A 16,671-nucleotide genomic window follows, 5' to 3' on the forward strand; every position below is an offset into this window, starting at 1 on the left:
AGGAGACTAGTGAACTGAAAGACTCTGAGAGAATTTATGCCCACTTATTCATATTTTGTGGTTCCTTAACTGATATCCCCCGACTTTTTATCCATGCCTGAGGGGACGCATTTTCGAGTGATATAATTTATGGTTGCAAAAACAGCGTACATTTTTTATTTAAATTTTTTAGAAAAAAAGCTCTCAGAAAACAAGTCCGAAGCAGCTCGAAACAAGCTTCTTAAGGAAATGACCAAAACATGACAATCATCAACTCAACACCCTCATTTTTCTAGTAACTCCTTCTATCTCTTACTCTTTAAAAAAACTTTTAAACTGTTTAGGGCCAATGATTCAATTCAAAAAGTGGATTGAATCATTTCTCCCTTATGATATACTTCAATTACGCTCAAACAAATTCACACCTCAAATAAAAAGGAACACCCGTTTTTTTAATCTCTTAAGTTGCTCGGAATTCTTAATAATAAAACTCATGTCTGTGGGTTGCTTTATTTTTTGAGTTCACTAGAAGGTCTCAAAACTACCTGAAAGGTTTGGTTCGAGTGATTGGTTTAGATTTCAGTGGCATGTGTTGTTTGATATACAAAACTGTACAAAATTGTAGTTAAAAATTGGCAAAATTCATATACTTCTTCAATTTGTAATCCGAACCCTGAGAAAAAATTCGAAACACATTGGAGCGTGGTCGAATAGAATATTTGGAGACTATAGGTTAATGGAAATGAAAACGACTAAAAACTCTACGAGAAAGAGAATAACATGATTTAATCTTCCACAATAATTTGATAGTCTCTTTTATTTCTTTAGTCGTCCTTTTCACTATAGATCTTTTTCCCCATTATATCAAAAACGTGCCTCAAATGGAAGAATAAAGAATCGACAATAATGAAGTACTCGAATGAAGAAAAAAATCAGAAAACTTAAGTCTGTTGGTAAACGAATCCTTGAATTAATTTCCGAAAATCTTGTTCTACTGAAAATTGATTTCTCTATTAACTAATAGTTACATTTAGAACAACAAAACTTAACTGATGGTAGAAGAAATAGGGGAGGGTAAAATAGGATTAGGAGCATCAGGGGAAACAGCAAACCAATGAATGCATCTGTATGAGTCAACAGTTTAATCAAAAACAATTTTACTGCGGTCAAGGTGGCTGTAAATAAATGGCAACTTCTCCATAAATCAAAGGTATCTTTTAAATTGCAATATAACATATATATGATTAACTCAAGAATAATGTACAATATTCAGTCATTCTTAACAACTCAAACGTATTGCGGGAATCCAGAGAAATAAAACAAGTTTAAATTGATCAATCCCTGAAAAAAAAACGACTCGCAGGACAGTAAATAGTTTGATAATTGTATCAGCAGGATGCTAAGCGCTTTCTTTTAGACCTTATCTAGAGAGATATTAGGGGCGAGTTTCTGAATGTGTTTGGAACATGACGTCTATAGCAGTCGAGGTATTATCATTTCATTGGTCGTGGGGTTTCAGGGGTAATCAAGGAGGCGGAATTATTGCAAATTTGGGCTATTTCTACGTGCTTCTCTTGGTTGCATTTGTCACTTAAGTCATTTCTAGCAGAATCCATTTATTCATGCGTACGGTCAAAAAGTTGAAGATTTTCTGGGAATTATTTAATAGGGCAGTGCAGTCAGCCATTTTAACTTCCTTTCCAATGGGTTCTGGACAATTAGGTCTGCAGGGTCGTGAATTTGTTACAAGAGATTTGTTGTGTTCTGAATGAATTTTGAGGAGTTACAGTTGTTGGTTTGTATTGCAATCATTCTCTTGCAGAGCGAAGTGAATTCAAATGGTTGATTAGGCGACGTAATGCAAAAGCGTCCTGAAACAAAAACCCATTTACGGATTGATTTATATATGTACTGACTTCCGTTTTTAACATACCCAATATATTGATGGAATCAAGTGAAGCGGTTTAGCCGAGAATATCCCATTAATGACGGGCAGCAAACAGCAGGAGTCTATCCAACGGGTTCAATTCAAGCATAAGTGATTTAGGGTCCCGATTTGATTTCCTATTTAACATTGCATAGTAGTATCCGACAGTTTTTCCACATTAGCGGATGCAAAAACCATACACGTATGTAATTAATATTACCACACGATTGTTATCGCCACCGAGAAGTTATCAAACTCCAAGGCGAAGCCGAGTTGTTATGATAACTTCGAGGGCGATAACAACCGTGTGGTAATTTTTCTAATCAACACCTGTTGTGATCATTTCAAAATTGAACACAGTTTTATTGGTTTTTCATTTTTTATTTTTTGTGGACAATTACGTTTTCAAAGGTAAGTGATATTTCTTCAGATCTGTTCTTCGTTTTGTCCTCAACCCCCCCCCCACCCCCAAATACACATACAAACACACTCACACGCGAGCACACACACACACAAACACCACACACACACCACCCACAACACACCACATACACTTACCACACACACACACCACACACACAAACACCAAACACATACCAGACACACCACACGAATCCCACACACACCACATACATACACACCACAACCACCACATACATAAACACCACACCCACACCACACAGACACACACCATACACAAAACACACACACCACACACACACACCGCATACACAAAACACACCACACATACCCCACACACACAAAACACACCACACATACCCCACACACACACACACACACACACGACACACACACAAACTACACACACACCCCACTCAAACCAAACACACACACACACCACTCTCTCTCTCTCTCTCTCTCTCTCACACACACACACACACACGCACGCACGCACGCACACACACACACACTACACACACACCACACTCAAACCACACACACACACACCATACATCAATACCACACACACCACACTCACCACACACACCGCCCACACAAAACACCACACAAGTTTTTTTAGACTACAAGTTTATCGAACTGTTTCCATCATTAGACTACGAGTTTATCACCAATCTTTTATCGCCACAGTTGACTTAGTAACAGTGGCGATAAAAAGAGTGTGATAAACCCGTAGTCTAATGGTGATGTATTTTTCCAGTGTCGATCGGGCATTAAAATTTACATTGGCACTTTATTGTTCCGACCCTCTTGAGGGGGGAGGAACTATATACTCAACTGGGTTTTTTTTTGTTCCGTGAATTTTCGCCGCTCGATATATTCATCGTAGAGAGTTGAGACTGGTATCATTAGAAAGCTCGTCCAGCGTAGAATATGGAATTAAAAAGATTTTTTTAATTTTCGTTTTCTACAGGGAGTTATCGAGGCTTAAACTTCTGAGAAAAGAAGAGTGAATTCACGTTGTTTTTATTCACATTTTCCGGAATTTTTGCCTAAATTTTCGTCAATTTTGCTAAAATTTGTTATAATTTTTAAGAATAGTGTCGTTGATTTTATTTTTGAAGACGAACAAGCATTTATGATTGTTTTGATTTAATTTTTTGGTCAAAAAATCTGGATAAACATTTCAAAATTTAGCCTTTTTCATCAACAACAGCACGAAGTAAGCTACTTTAGTCCACTTTGATTAAATTTGCCTACAGTACACCCCCAAACAACACTCATACAATCTTTGTAGACTCAGAGGGGGGCTATTTCTACTTCAGAGTCCGCAGAGAGTGTCTTGTAGTTAAAACTTTGCCGTTTTTTGCTAACTTTACTCGTTGATTATCAAAAATGCAAAATTTATTTTGAGTTTCAACTCAGAAATTATCTATATCTACAACTTTCGAAAAATCAATTGTTCTTAACGGACAATAAGTATTAACAGGGGTAGTTTTGGGCCATTCTTGGACTGTTACAATCCAAAAAAAATCGGGTTGTAATCAGTCGGTCTTTTTTTTTTAAAAAAAAAGACTTTTGTTTAATAAAGAAGAACAGAACATATCAAATCAAAGCTCAGGAGTGATAGGTCCAACCAATTCGCTTGCTAAACAGCTCCAGGCTAATGCATTTAGTTTTTTAATTGAAAGTTTATGGTCGTTTCTTTTTTAAAAATAATTGACTTTTCAATAAATAATGGCTTAATTAACTTTTCCTCTATTTTTTTCTTAATTTGTTCAACTTCCAGCTTAGTCTCAGCAAAAAAAGACTGCTTCTTCTTTCTACTGAGTTAACATTTATTCTCGTTGGCAGTTTTAAGCCTGAAATTATTGTTTTCCGGCTTTGATACTACAAGATTTTAGATTTTTGTTTGTTTTGATATTTGCCAGTTTTTCACGTTTTCTAATTTTGTCACAATATCACATTATTGACAGTTCTCATGTCACCTTATTAGCATTCAAATTAAAGCACAATTGAACATATTAAAATCCTGAAAGATATAAATCATCGTTTTAATGGCCTCGACGCCTCTTTCTTGAAATCAATTGAATTTTTTAATTTTGTCTTAACTGTCATTTATACTTTGTCGTTTCGGTCGTATGAAATTTCCTGTATAGTGATAGCTTTCATTGGCTTTTCATGGAAGAATAGAAAAACCGATATTCTGATATTAGCAGATAGCTGATGGCTTTTATGACTTTCAAACCCATCGTTTTCCAAAATTAAAAAAAAACTTTTTTAACTTCGCAATTTTGTTCTTTTTATGAGTTTCTTTTTGTTACCTAATCTCGTTAGTTGATTACAGGTCAAATATGACATTATGGGTGTCAAGGGAATAAAAGGGATTGGTGTCCCCAGATTTTGTTATGACCTTACTGGCTTCGACACCGCTTTTTCACAAAAAAAAATTAAATTAATTTGATTTTTGTCATATTTGACGTTCTTTTTGTAGATGCAAGAAGTATTCTGGATAATTACAGGTCTCGAGGGTTTCCTTTTCATGAAAAAACGACGATATTTGAATAGCTCTTTTTGTAATTAATGCCTTTCATGACATTGAATGTAATTTTGTTTCGAAAAAAAAATTAAAAGTATTACATACTTTAGCACTTCGCTTTTTTGTCTACTTGTTACCTAGTCTTACTAATGAATGGCCACGTACTACATTATAGCTGTTTGAAGAAGGCGCAATCAAATATATTTTGAGTGCCAAAATTTGGCTTGGCGGTTTTGACAGCGTTTTCTGGCAAGTTTCAATTGAAATTTTGTTTGTTCTTTGTTGTTCTTTTTAGCCGCTCTAAAAAATGAAAAAGGTCAAGTCCTAATGCCCTTCTATAGAAGCAGTGGTAATCGCAAATTTGTGGTAATATTAATTTATTCCTAATGGTATTTATTACTTTGAAGTTAATTGTTTCAAAAAAATAAGTTAATTTTTTTTACTTTTCTGTTTTTGTTCTTTTTTGTATAATTGTTACCAAACCTTTTTATGGACTGGTCGCATATGTTTTCTGGTGATTTATAAGTTATTTTTGTTTAGTTTCAGGTTTATCTGGCGGTATGTTGACTTTGTTATTAAATTTAGTTTTTAAGAGGGACATAAATTTTTTGATGTAATTAATGTTTGTTGTTGTTGTTGTTTGATTTTGCTGTTCGTTTCGACTCGCTTTCTTAATATTGACATATTACAGCAATCTAATGCGTCAATTTTTACTCCACTGAGTTATTTGTTTTGGAGTTTATCTTATCGTTCATACAGAATTTTTTGAAAAAGACTTGGTCTTTTTTGGGATTCGCAAAAAATAATTTTTGGGATTTTCTATCTGTTCCCCATTTGGTAGACAATTATGCCAAAATTGTGGATGGGCGGGGTCGGAACCTTATGTGCCATTGCACATTACCGAGCCGCCTTGTTTAACTAATATTATCGCAACAGGTGTTCATTAAAATTGTGTACATTGACCGAATATAGCTGACATATTGCAAGAAAAGAAGTGCGATAGCTTCATAGACCTGCAGTCTCAAAACATAACAGACGAACGTCGGAAGAATTGCTTTCGAACGGCTAGTGGGAGCTCTAATCAATTGCTGCCTGCTTCAGTGAGGGGGGCGAATGCGACTAAGAAAAGCATTAGGGGGCTTCAAATAACCTCATTAGAGATTGATATACATCAATATTAAGATTTAAAAGGAAAAAAATGACACCAGTTTTAGCGTACTTGTCATTTAACTTTAAGTAGTAAATTGCCGCTAATTGAGTTCAGCTGCTTGAAATTATGAATGAGAGAGTACTTTAGATCAAGCAAAACGCAAGAAGTCAAGGGCGTAAAAGTCACTTGAAAAATTAAAAAACGGTCAAGAAAATTTTGCATAAAAACACGTTTACAATAAATGTTTCTCTTCGAGAGCAATTGATTATGAATCAAAAATTTTGAAAATGAACTTTTTATATAAATTGTTGTGAAGTCTCTAACTGATTTGTGAACTGCAAGGCTGCCATGAAATGCCCTTCAATTAGATTAAAATATCCTCGATTTACCTCAAATCTTCCAAATTAAAGTTAAAAAATTTAATTTGAGAGAAAAGAAAATCACTGTGACAGTGAGGTAAGTCACCGGTGACAAAAAACTATTCGCGCGAATTAACAAAATCATAGCAGGAAAATTCCTTACCTACAAATCAAAAAATTTTAATTGAATGAATAAGGAACTAGACCTAAAATGAACTATACAGAAAAAGCTCCATTAAGAGAAACAGTAAAAATTGCCATTAAGAGAAACAGTAAAGTGCAATTGCCGAATGTGAACAAAAAACCACGAGCCAAAAAAAATTTCTTTTTTTACCGTTTTCTTACTCTACTTTATAAACATAGCCGGCAGGTGGTCCAAAAATAGCCGCTTTGTGACCTTCCTTGGAATGCAACAACTAAAAAAATAGCATAGACAGATCGATCACCAGTCCTTTAATAGACCGCAAGACCTTTTGGGTTAGATTCGGACTTTCAATTTTATGACACATACGGTCTATAAGGAAAAACCCTAAAAGAGCTTTTTCAAAATTGATATTCGAAATAAAAAAGACATACTCAAGAAATAGGGCATCTAAGTTTGGCACTACTTAGATGCACACTATTGATCTTTAACAAGTAAAAGTTCATAAAATTTAAAGTTCCTTAAATGAGTTCAGAAGTCATTTTTTTAAGTGAGGTAAGTCACACAATTGACCTAAAAGCAGAAATTACATCACGGACACAAATTTCAACCCCAAAGCAGTAGATATCACTGAAGGCAATTCCAAGAGGTCAGGTCTTAACAGTCATCGATGGAGACGACGAATTAAAAAAACACGATGTTCCCAATAATAGTCGCTATCGCTTCGGGGCTATTAATAAGAGAAATTGACGCCGCTGTTTTGGCTTGACCACAATCACCTCTCCACTTTGACTTCAAAAATCACGAACAAATCTTAAAAAAACAGCACTCGACACAATTGAAATTCTTTGAATTGCAGAAAAATCACCACAAATGTGAAACAGAAGTCACGCACACAACTTAGTAAAAAATATTGCAAGAATAAGTGGAAAACGCTGATTTAAAGTTAGCGGGAAGTCATATCGTCGTAGCAAAAACCCTGCCGAAATAAAAGAACCGCAACACTCCCAAAATTGACCCGGTTTAAAACTTAACGTAAACTCAGTAGTCTACTTGCTAAAGCCACTAATCACTTCATTTTATCAATTAATTGGAAGACATGGAAGGAAAAAGAATTAAAATGAGAAAAGCAAAATCAGAAAACATTTCGTTGAATACGTTTCTGAAGTTGCAACTCCAAAACAAATATTTTTCCACAAAATGTATAAAACAGAGTTTGTGAAGACCGAATAAAATATTATGGAAAAAGATTATAAACAATTTATTCCCAGAAAAACTGAGCAAAGAGAAAAGAAATGAGAAAAATTCAAAAGAATCAAACCAGATCAAATCTTACATTTTTTTACAATATTCCCCTAAAGCTACAAATCCCCTAGAATTTATCTTGTTCTTTCTTTAACTTTAACTATCTAAGTAAAAACTGACCTATACAAAATTCACTTGTCTCCTCATAGTATGTAAAACCTTCGAAAGCTTTATGAAAAAAATTTTGCTTACTCAGCGCTAATTTTTTCACGCCTACTTTTCTCTATCTTTTTAATTTGGCATGAAAACAAACAATTTTTCTTTTTTGTTTGACAAAAAAACATAAGTTTTGACACGTGCGGCATTGACTTTTACACCCTGTTTCAGAACAAACCTAGCGACTGAAAAATTAAATCATTATAGCTGGAGTGGTATAAAACCAAGAGAAAAGCTCCACTCAGCTATGGTAGCTATTCAAATTGCAACTCCACCTCATGGAGTTAAAAATGACTTTCTCCAAATTGAAAAACTAGCACTGACTTCTCCAGATATTTTTTCATTTGTGACCCAAAGCTTAATGAGGTGATATTAATTGCGAATCACGAGAGCACGTACTATATTAACGCACGTTATAGAGGACTTAATGTTATAATAAAGTTAAAAGCAACGAGATGCCGGTGTGTTTGACGTTCGTAATGTAGGTATTGATATGTGCACTTACGAGTCGTTCTGGTCTCTGGCCAAGTAGTCTCTCTCAATCAGATTCTCAATCCTTTTCTTGATCACCTGTGGCACTGGTTTGAACCTACTCTTCAACTGCTCAGTCACCTGTAAAAGAGTATTTAACAGAACATCAATTTTCAGAATAAAGTAAATTGGGGATTAAAGTGTATAGTTCAATTAATCATCATCATTTCAAAACTCAAACAGGGTGTCCATTCTCAAATATGGAAATAAAATTCAATGAAGTGTATATTTTGAGATCTTAATGGAATTTAAATATGCTGACGTAGCAAAACTTTTTCGAAAAAAATGCAAATTGTTTTTCGTTGCAAACAGACATAAGATTTCATTAAAATCCAGAAGCAATCATTACTATTCGCCACAAGCAAGCTCTCCACGTATTGATGATGAGGACGGAAGCTTAGCCACATTTTCCAGACCCAAGAGTGATAGTCGAAAATCAAAAGTCTTGAAAAAATTGTTTTCAGCAGCTTCTAGAACTCTTCAAAAGTTTTTGCGTTTCGTATATAATCAGGTAACTCATCACATCTCTTAGCGCTTTGAAAGCTGAAACTTGAACGCATTTGACGAGCATTTCGGGATTCGAAACAGTTTCTAATGTCGTATTCCGTTGTATTCGGTCGGTCAGATGTTGTATTCCGTTGAAGTAAATTATTTATTAGATAGGAGCCATCGATCTATCAACTTTAAACATGAGTGCTCACATTTGCAAAGGATCCTTGGTTCAATGGGCAATCAGTACATTTTTAACCAAATGTTTTCCTCATAGGCACTGTAAAACACCCAACACAAACTGCAACTCAAATGAAGGTATATAACATTAGAATATTTCAGGCTTAAAAGAACGAAAAATGACGCAAGTTCTCTCCTTTGCTTTTCACCGAAGAACTTTTGAATCGAATAGAACTTCCGTAATTGTATATAACGCTTTCCATAAACGCGGTTCACTTGGTTATTAAAAGTCAGCTTGCTGTCTAAAGAAAAGCCCAATAAATTTATCCAAATTTTCATTGGTAACTCAATTCCAAGTAAAGAAGAGGAGACAATAGACGAAAAATTAGAATTGTGGTCGCAAAAACAATCAAATCAGATGCGCATAGCCTCAATTGTTTGTTTAAAAAAACTTGAAATGTTGTCATCTAATTCAAAGATAAATCAACCGTCATCTGCATAAAAATGATAAATGAAGCCAAATGCATTTAAAACTGATAAAGTGGTGTCAAATAGAATGATAACACTGGCCCCTTTCCAGCCCTGTGGACCGGCTTCATTGTAAAATTAATCTGAGAACTCATTCGCAACAGTGACTCGCGAATTCTGACTTCTCAGGTAACTATCAAAAAACCGTAGGACTGGTCCATCAAAGCCAAGTTAATTTCGCAATATTTCGAGTAAAACATTAAAATTGACCATATCAAAAGCTGATGTCAAAGCAAGACATCAAAAGAGCAAGCTTCCTTCTTGCCACAATCTCAGTCAAGCCCTCGGGGCAATAAACTACTGCTGTTTCAGTTGAATGCTGCTGACGATAAGCAGACTTTAGTGGCGGCCATAATCCGTTCCAGTCCAAGTAATCAACTATCCGACTCAAATCGCATTTTCGACTATTTTGGACAGTATTCTAATATTAGTAACATGTAGCTACAATCATGTTGTCCTGCGGGTAAGCGATGTTGTTATAGTCAATTGACCTACAGGTGGCTGCTTAAATTTGAATTTGAATTCTTCAGCCAGTTTCTCGCCTCCTCATTTAGAAAATACTGTCTTAAAATTATGTTAGCAGGCCAAGTTTCAGTGATCTCATCATGTTCTGTCGTGTCTTCGAGATAAACTAGGTGAAAAGATTCAAGTTGCCTTTTCCCGCTAGGCAGTTCTCTGCATAACACAGTTTTCAACGGAGGAACATACGGTGTAGCAACGGATGCCCTAGCTTGAGGGGCAGAACGAGTAATTTAGTCATGTTTTCAGAATGCTGTTTTATGAAGTCGTTCTTTTTCGCGGATGGGCCAATCTTATCACTGATAAAAATGGCACTCGAGTAGAAACAAGCTTATTTTCAAAATTGAATACTTCTTCAGAACCCATTTCAAGCAAAGTTAATGAATCGAGTTGCTTCCAATCATTTCCAGCGAAATGATTTTGTCAAGTAGATGCCAAAAAATGAGCAAACTCACCGTGATTTAATGCTTTTTATACGACCCTTCGAGCAACATTCTGGCATGTGGTTTTCTCAATTACCATGTAAAAAGTAATAGCCTAATGGTCAGAGGGTATAGTTTTTTCAAAATTCAGGTCAGAAGTGGCATCTTTATTCATAAAAATTTAATCAAGTAAATTGCCTTCATTCGTTGTTGCTTCACTGTGCACAGTTAAAAACCAAGTTCTTCCATAAGGTACGTAAATTTTAAACTGTGGGTTTCATTTCTTTTCAAAGCAATACTAACTAAAATCACTCATAATAAATACAATTGAATACATTGCTATACTTTCAGAGAGTAAACTGGATAACTTCCAAGAAAACATGGCAGGAACCTGATAGTGGCCTGTATCCAATGAGCGTATTTTGACGATAGAGAACTACTGCAACTCCTAAGCACTCAAGGGACCCTATCGTACGTTCAAGAAGAGGCTTTCTTTTAAATTTACTCTTAACTAATAGAGCAACTCCACCACCGCGAAAACTTGTACAGTAAATGCTAAAAACAGAGTAATTACAGCAAGCTATTAAATCAACACAGTGTTGATTGAAATCGTATATCCATGTTTCGATAATAGCGAAAAACGAAAAATCATGGGCTATTAAATAAGGCTCAAGGAAATCTACTTCATTGCAAATTGACGACGCGTTCCATAGTCCTGCGGGTAAGCGATGTTGTTATAGTCAATTGACCTGCAGGTGACAGCTAAAATTTGAATTTGATGTCTTCAGGCAGTTTCTCGTCTCCTCATTTAGAATATACTGTCTTAAAATTATGTTAGCAGGCCAAGTTTCAGTGATCTCAACAAGTTCTGTCTTGTCTTCGAGAAAAACTAGGCGAAAATATTGAAGTTGCCTTTTCTTGCTAGGCAGTTATCTGCATGCCACAGGTTTCAATGGAGGAACATACGGTGTAGCAATGGATGCCCTAGCTTGAGTGGCAGAACGAGTAATTTAATTATGTTTTCAGAATGCTGTTTTTTTAAGTCACTCACTTTTTCGCTGATGGGCCAATCTACAGAACCAAAAGGCAGATGGATTTCGAAATTAAGTTCTGCATAATGAAAAATCAATCTCCCATGTTGCTTCTACAAAGGGTGACTTCGATAACCCAGAGTTCCGGCAGTAAGTGGCAACATTTTTGTTTCAATTTTAGATGGCGCACTCAATCTTTCCGCGCAGCCGCCAATGCAATAAGAGTAGCACATACGACAACTGCCTTCTCTTTCCTCGCTAGGAATTGAATTTTACTTCCTTCTCTGGTATTGTATTTAAGGTTAATCGTCTGTACACTTTCTAATATCAATTAGCATTTTGTCCTGTGATTTCTGAACTAGATCGTATCGTATAAATTTTGTTTTGGAAACAAATTAATTCAAAACCATGATTGATTTTCAAATTACAACCAGCTACAATAGGTTTCTACTGATTTTCAAATTGAACGAACTCAACCTGTAAAAAAATTAAACAAACTTCAACTTTTGATTGATACTAACTGAATAAGCTTCAAGTCTTGAAAGAACCATAACGTCTTTTTCGCTCTATCAGTATCTTAATGTTTAAGTCCTAATGCTGAATTTTTAAAGAGAGATCAGTGTTTATTCCACTTCAACAAAGGGGGTCGGTCCCATAAAGCTGGAATAATACAACGGCCGAGAAACAACAAAGATGCAATAGATCATTAAGATTTTCAATTGAATACCAATACCTTTCCTTCAGCTCCAATTGAACTGATTTTATAATTTTTCAAATGCTGTTTGGCTCTTAGAGTCTCGCCTGCGGTTCATTTATTTCAACTTCCCGGTAAAAGCTATAGCAGAGTCAAATTTTTCACAATAGCTAAACCTCAACAACGCACAACTGTTTCTAGTCACCTCAACAAAGCACAACTGAATACAAGGTCGGATGCAAGATTGGTACATACTGAGAGTCGTTCAGACTTTCCGCCAAAAACAGCGTTACCACGATTTACCAGAATCAGCTACTCCAGAAAAGAAAACGGATCCAGATTTAGTTTTAATACAAAAAGCGAGAAACCAAATTCAAAGATAGAGAAATCGATGCAATCAAAGATGCTCAAAATGAGGTTTTGCATTCGCGGCTTTTTTCAACACACGAATCTTTGAATGCTCTTGGGTCAATCTGATCAGCCAAAAGGAATGTGCGTTTGGTTACCAAGCTCTGTAGGTTTTAACAACCACTGTCTGATTATCCAGACCAATAAAGGGCACGTGCCAAAGTAGTTGCTCAGAGCCCAGTTGCTTTTCGTTGCCCCATCCAGCTACAATGGAGAAAAGAATCTGATAGAACTTCGGAGGCTCGTGTCGGCTGTTTGTCTTGCAACTGGGACTTAGATGATCAAGAACTTCAGCCAAAAAAACAGGCGACAAAAGTTCTTCAATACTGGATGGCGACCTCAAAGTCTTATTCCACAGCCGCTTACACTTCTAAAAAAAGCGAGCTAATGCCTTTTTGCTCAATTAGCAACGTAATAAATAACTCATCATTCAGCTCTATAAGCAACGCGAAACAAAGCAATCTCATGCACGTTTTGCATTTATTTCTCTGCCATTTTGATCAATAAGAACCGCGCAAGTTTTCACAACTTTATTCATGTACGTTTTGCAATAAATTCTATGCCATATTGATCAATTACAACAGCGGAAGTTTTCACAACCTTTTTAAAAACTCGAAGCAGATGAATGCAGTCCAACTAAAAACCAAGTAAAATTTTGTTCAAAGCAAACCAAAGTCAACTTTCGATGGATTTTCGAATTGAGCAAACTACATCCTTTTATTTATTTTGAAACTGAGACCACCTCGGATGCAGTCTAACTTTTCCGAAGAGAATCATAAGGTCTTATCGATCTATTAGCAACGCCATATTGAAGTCGCCCATCCTGCTCTTCTGGCAAAATCAACAACAAAACTTTGCGTTTTCCACAAACATTCGACCACAAAGGTCACAACTTAGATCAACAATAGTCTGCCTCATAAAGTTGTCAATAAGAGACCACTTGGGACACACGAGAGAAAAAGTGAAATCAATGTGTTAAACATCCTGCCAATGCTTTTAGAATCTGCTCTTTTCATTTTTATACCAACATTTTACCATCCAACTTTGATAATTTGTCCTGTGGTTCATTCGCACAATACAATACATGGCAACGCTATAACGAAGTCAAAGTTGTTGTCAGTTTGTGGGATTAGAAATGGCAGTTTTCACAATCACTAAAAAATCTGAACATCAGGGAAGCACCATTCAATTTCATAGTAATCAAGAACCAATTCAAATAATTTAACTCGGATACTACCAGAACAATAAGGCGTAGTAATTTTAGTGACCTCAAAAACGCACAACTGAATACAAGGTCGGATGCAAGATCGGCACATACTGAGAGTCATTAAGCCTTTCCGCAAAAAAACAGCGTTACCAGGATGTACCTGCGTCAGCTACACCGGAAATGAAAATGGATCCAGGTTTGATTTGAATACAACAAGAAAGAAATCAATTCAAAGAGATGACGCCCAGAAATCGATGAAATCAAAGATGCTCAAAATGAGTCTTTGTATTCACGGATTTCTTCAACACAAGAATCATTGCATGCACTTGGGCCAATCTGATCAGCCAAAAGGAATGTGTTACTAAGCTCTGTAGCTTGCAACAGCCACTGTCAGATTTTCCAGACCACTAAAAGGCACGTGCCAAAATAGTTTCTCAGAGCCCAATTGCTTTTCGTTGCCCAATCCAGCTACAATGCAAAAGAGAATTTGATGCAACTTCGCAGGCTCGTCTGCTGTTTGTCTTGCAAACGTTACTAAGATGATCAAGAAGAGTTTCTGCCAAAAAACAGGCAACAAAAGTTTTGATGTACTGGATAGCGAACTTAAAGTCTTATTCCACAACCACCAATGGATTGTAGACATCAAACAGATCTTGACTTCAAAATTAACTATCTGTAGTGGACTCATACACTTTTAAATAAGCGAGCAAATGCCTTTTAGCTCAATTAGCCACGCAATAAATAACTCATCAATCAGCTCTATTAGCAACGCGAAACATAAAACTATTTCATGTACGTTTTGCATTAAATTCTATGCCATTTTGATCAATTAGAACCGTGGAAGCTTTCACAACTTTTCTAAAACTCAAAGCAAATGAATACCACCAGTACAACTAAACACCAAGTGAAAATTTGGTTCAAACCAAACCCAAGTCAAGTTCCGATGGATTTTTGAATTCAAACATCATTTCCAACTCCAACATCCTTTCATTTATTTTCAAATTGAGACCACCTCCAATGCAGCTTAATTTTTCCAAAGAGAATCATAAGCTTTTATCCATCTTTGAAAAACGATATATTGAAGTCGCCATCCTGCTCCTGTCATGAAAACGTTTTGCTTCATGTACGTTTTGGATTATATTCTATGCCATTTTGATTAATAAGAAAAAAATTACAACATTAGATTTGTCAACTTCTAACATTGATCGAAGATTAAAATATACCCCGCAGATTGCCGGAAAATAGCCACCGTTGACACGCTTGATGCACAATGAGATTGAAACAAAAGAAAGAAAACGGCAGATTGCCGTAATAGCTGCGAAAGGATAGACATGCGTGCCGTATAATAGAGATAAAAACAGAGACAGACAAAAAAAAACAGGCGCCACTCAAAAAGCTAGGTAAAAAACACTCAGCGATAAAATAATCAATGTTGTCAAAATTCATTTTGCGGAAGCCTCTTATTAGAGACCTACTGCACATACTACTTCCTTTGACCTTAACAAATTCAAATTATACTTAAGTTTTAAAAAGCATAAGTCGTTTTATTGAGTGAGGTAAGTGACCTGTAATCAAAATCTAATCACGCAAAAAATTATTGCTAAAAAGAGTGAGAAATGACGTCACGCGCGCAAACGTCTTTAATGAGAGGAAAAAGTCATTCGGAAAACTTGACATCTTCAGATTTGTTGTGTGAACAAATTTAAAACGAAAAAATGCGTCCGACTACGAAACAAAAAACATGGCCGGAAGAATTCCGGAATTGTCTCGAAGCCGTATCCCCCAAAACAACCGGATTTGCAAATAACTAAAATCTCCTCAAAGAACGCATCAATGCAGAGAAAACAGCAGTCTTAAGTCAAGGAACAAAAGAAAATTTGCCAGAAAATTAACATGAAAAATTAGGAAAACTCAATTTACTTTTCATGTAGTTTAAACAAAAAAGTTGTTTCATGCAAGGAAATTTAGTTTAAAAAAACGACCACAAAATATAAGCCAAGCCATAACGAGCTCAAAATCAGCTCTAAAAAAACGTAAAAAGGAAAATGGATTAAAATTTCTCTACTTTATGGCAAATTGCATAGAAAGAGACAACTTTGTAGCAAAAGAAACTTGCATGCTTTGCGATAAAAAGAGAACATAGGCATGAAAATTTAATTCAAATACAAATACATTTAAAGAAACGATACAATGGGACAAAAATGGCAAAGACTAAAAATCAGCAAAATCGTCGAAAAATTTTCAAATTTATCACCGAGACAATAAAAAATAAACGTACACGCAAAAACAGTGGGAATCAAAACTAAAAGCCCCATACTAATCTAAAAAGTAAATTTTAATCAAAATGTTTGAAAAGCCTTTCAAGCAAATTCTCAGTGCCGCAATATGTCAAATGAAAACAATTGCAAAAGTAAAAATCCAAGAAAAGGGCAAATATCATTAGTTTTGAAAAAACTGATAACAGCTGATAAAAACTGATTAGAACTATGAGTCTCAGGAAAATGATGGACTAAAAAATGCTAGAATGCGGAGAATAAGGGCAGAAACAAAAACAAGAAAGAACAAGAAGACTTGTTCCTGATTTTGAAGTTCAAATATTAATTGAATAGACATGAAGTAGAAAAACGATTACAATTCCTTATTTAGCATAAAAACATATAGCTATCCTCCAGTATAGTTTAAGAG

The 16,671-nt window shown here is 35.5% G+C and overlaps 1 protein-coding gene across 1 annotated transcript in view; it reads right to left on the minus strand.

The window, feature by feature from the left end:
• Positions 1 to 933: 933 nt before the first annotated feature.
• Positions 934 to 16,671, minus strand: part of LOC142336153 (cullin-3-like) — an 81,608-nt gene continuing 65,870 nt past the window's right edge. Inside the window, exons 14-15 of the mRNA XM_075384752.1 lie at positions 8,483 to 8,589; positions 934 to 1,850 (exon numbers count right to left, since the gene is read on the minus strand). Of these exons, the coding sequence (XP_075240867.1) occupies positions 1,826 to 1,850; positions 8,483 to 8,589 (132 nt within the window). The 3' untranslated portion in view covers positions 934 to 1,825. The remainder of the gene's footprint in view (positions 1,851 to 8,482; positions 8,590 to 16,671) is intronic.

Source organism: Convolutriloba macropyga, chromosome 3, assembly GCF_964194025.1.
Source record: "Convolutriloba macropyga chromosome 3, txConMacr16.3, whole genome shotgun sequence".
Classification (NCBI taxonomy): Eukaryota; Metazoa; Xenacoelomorpha; order Acoela; family Convolutidae; genus Convolutriloba; species Convolutriloba macropyga.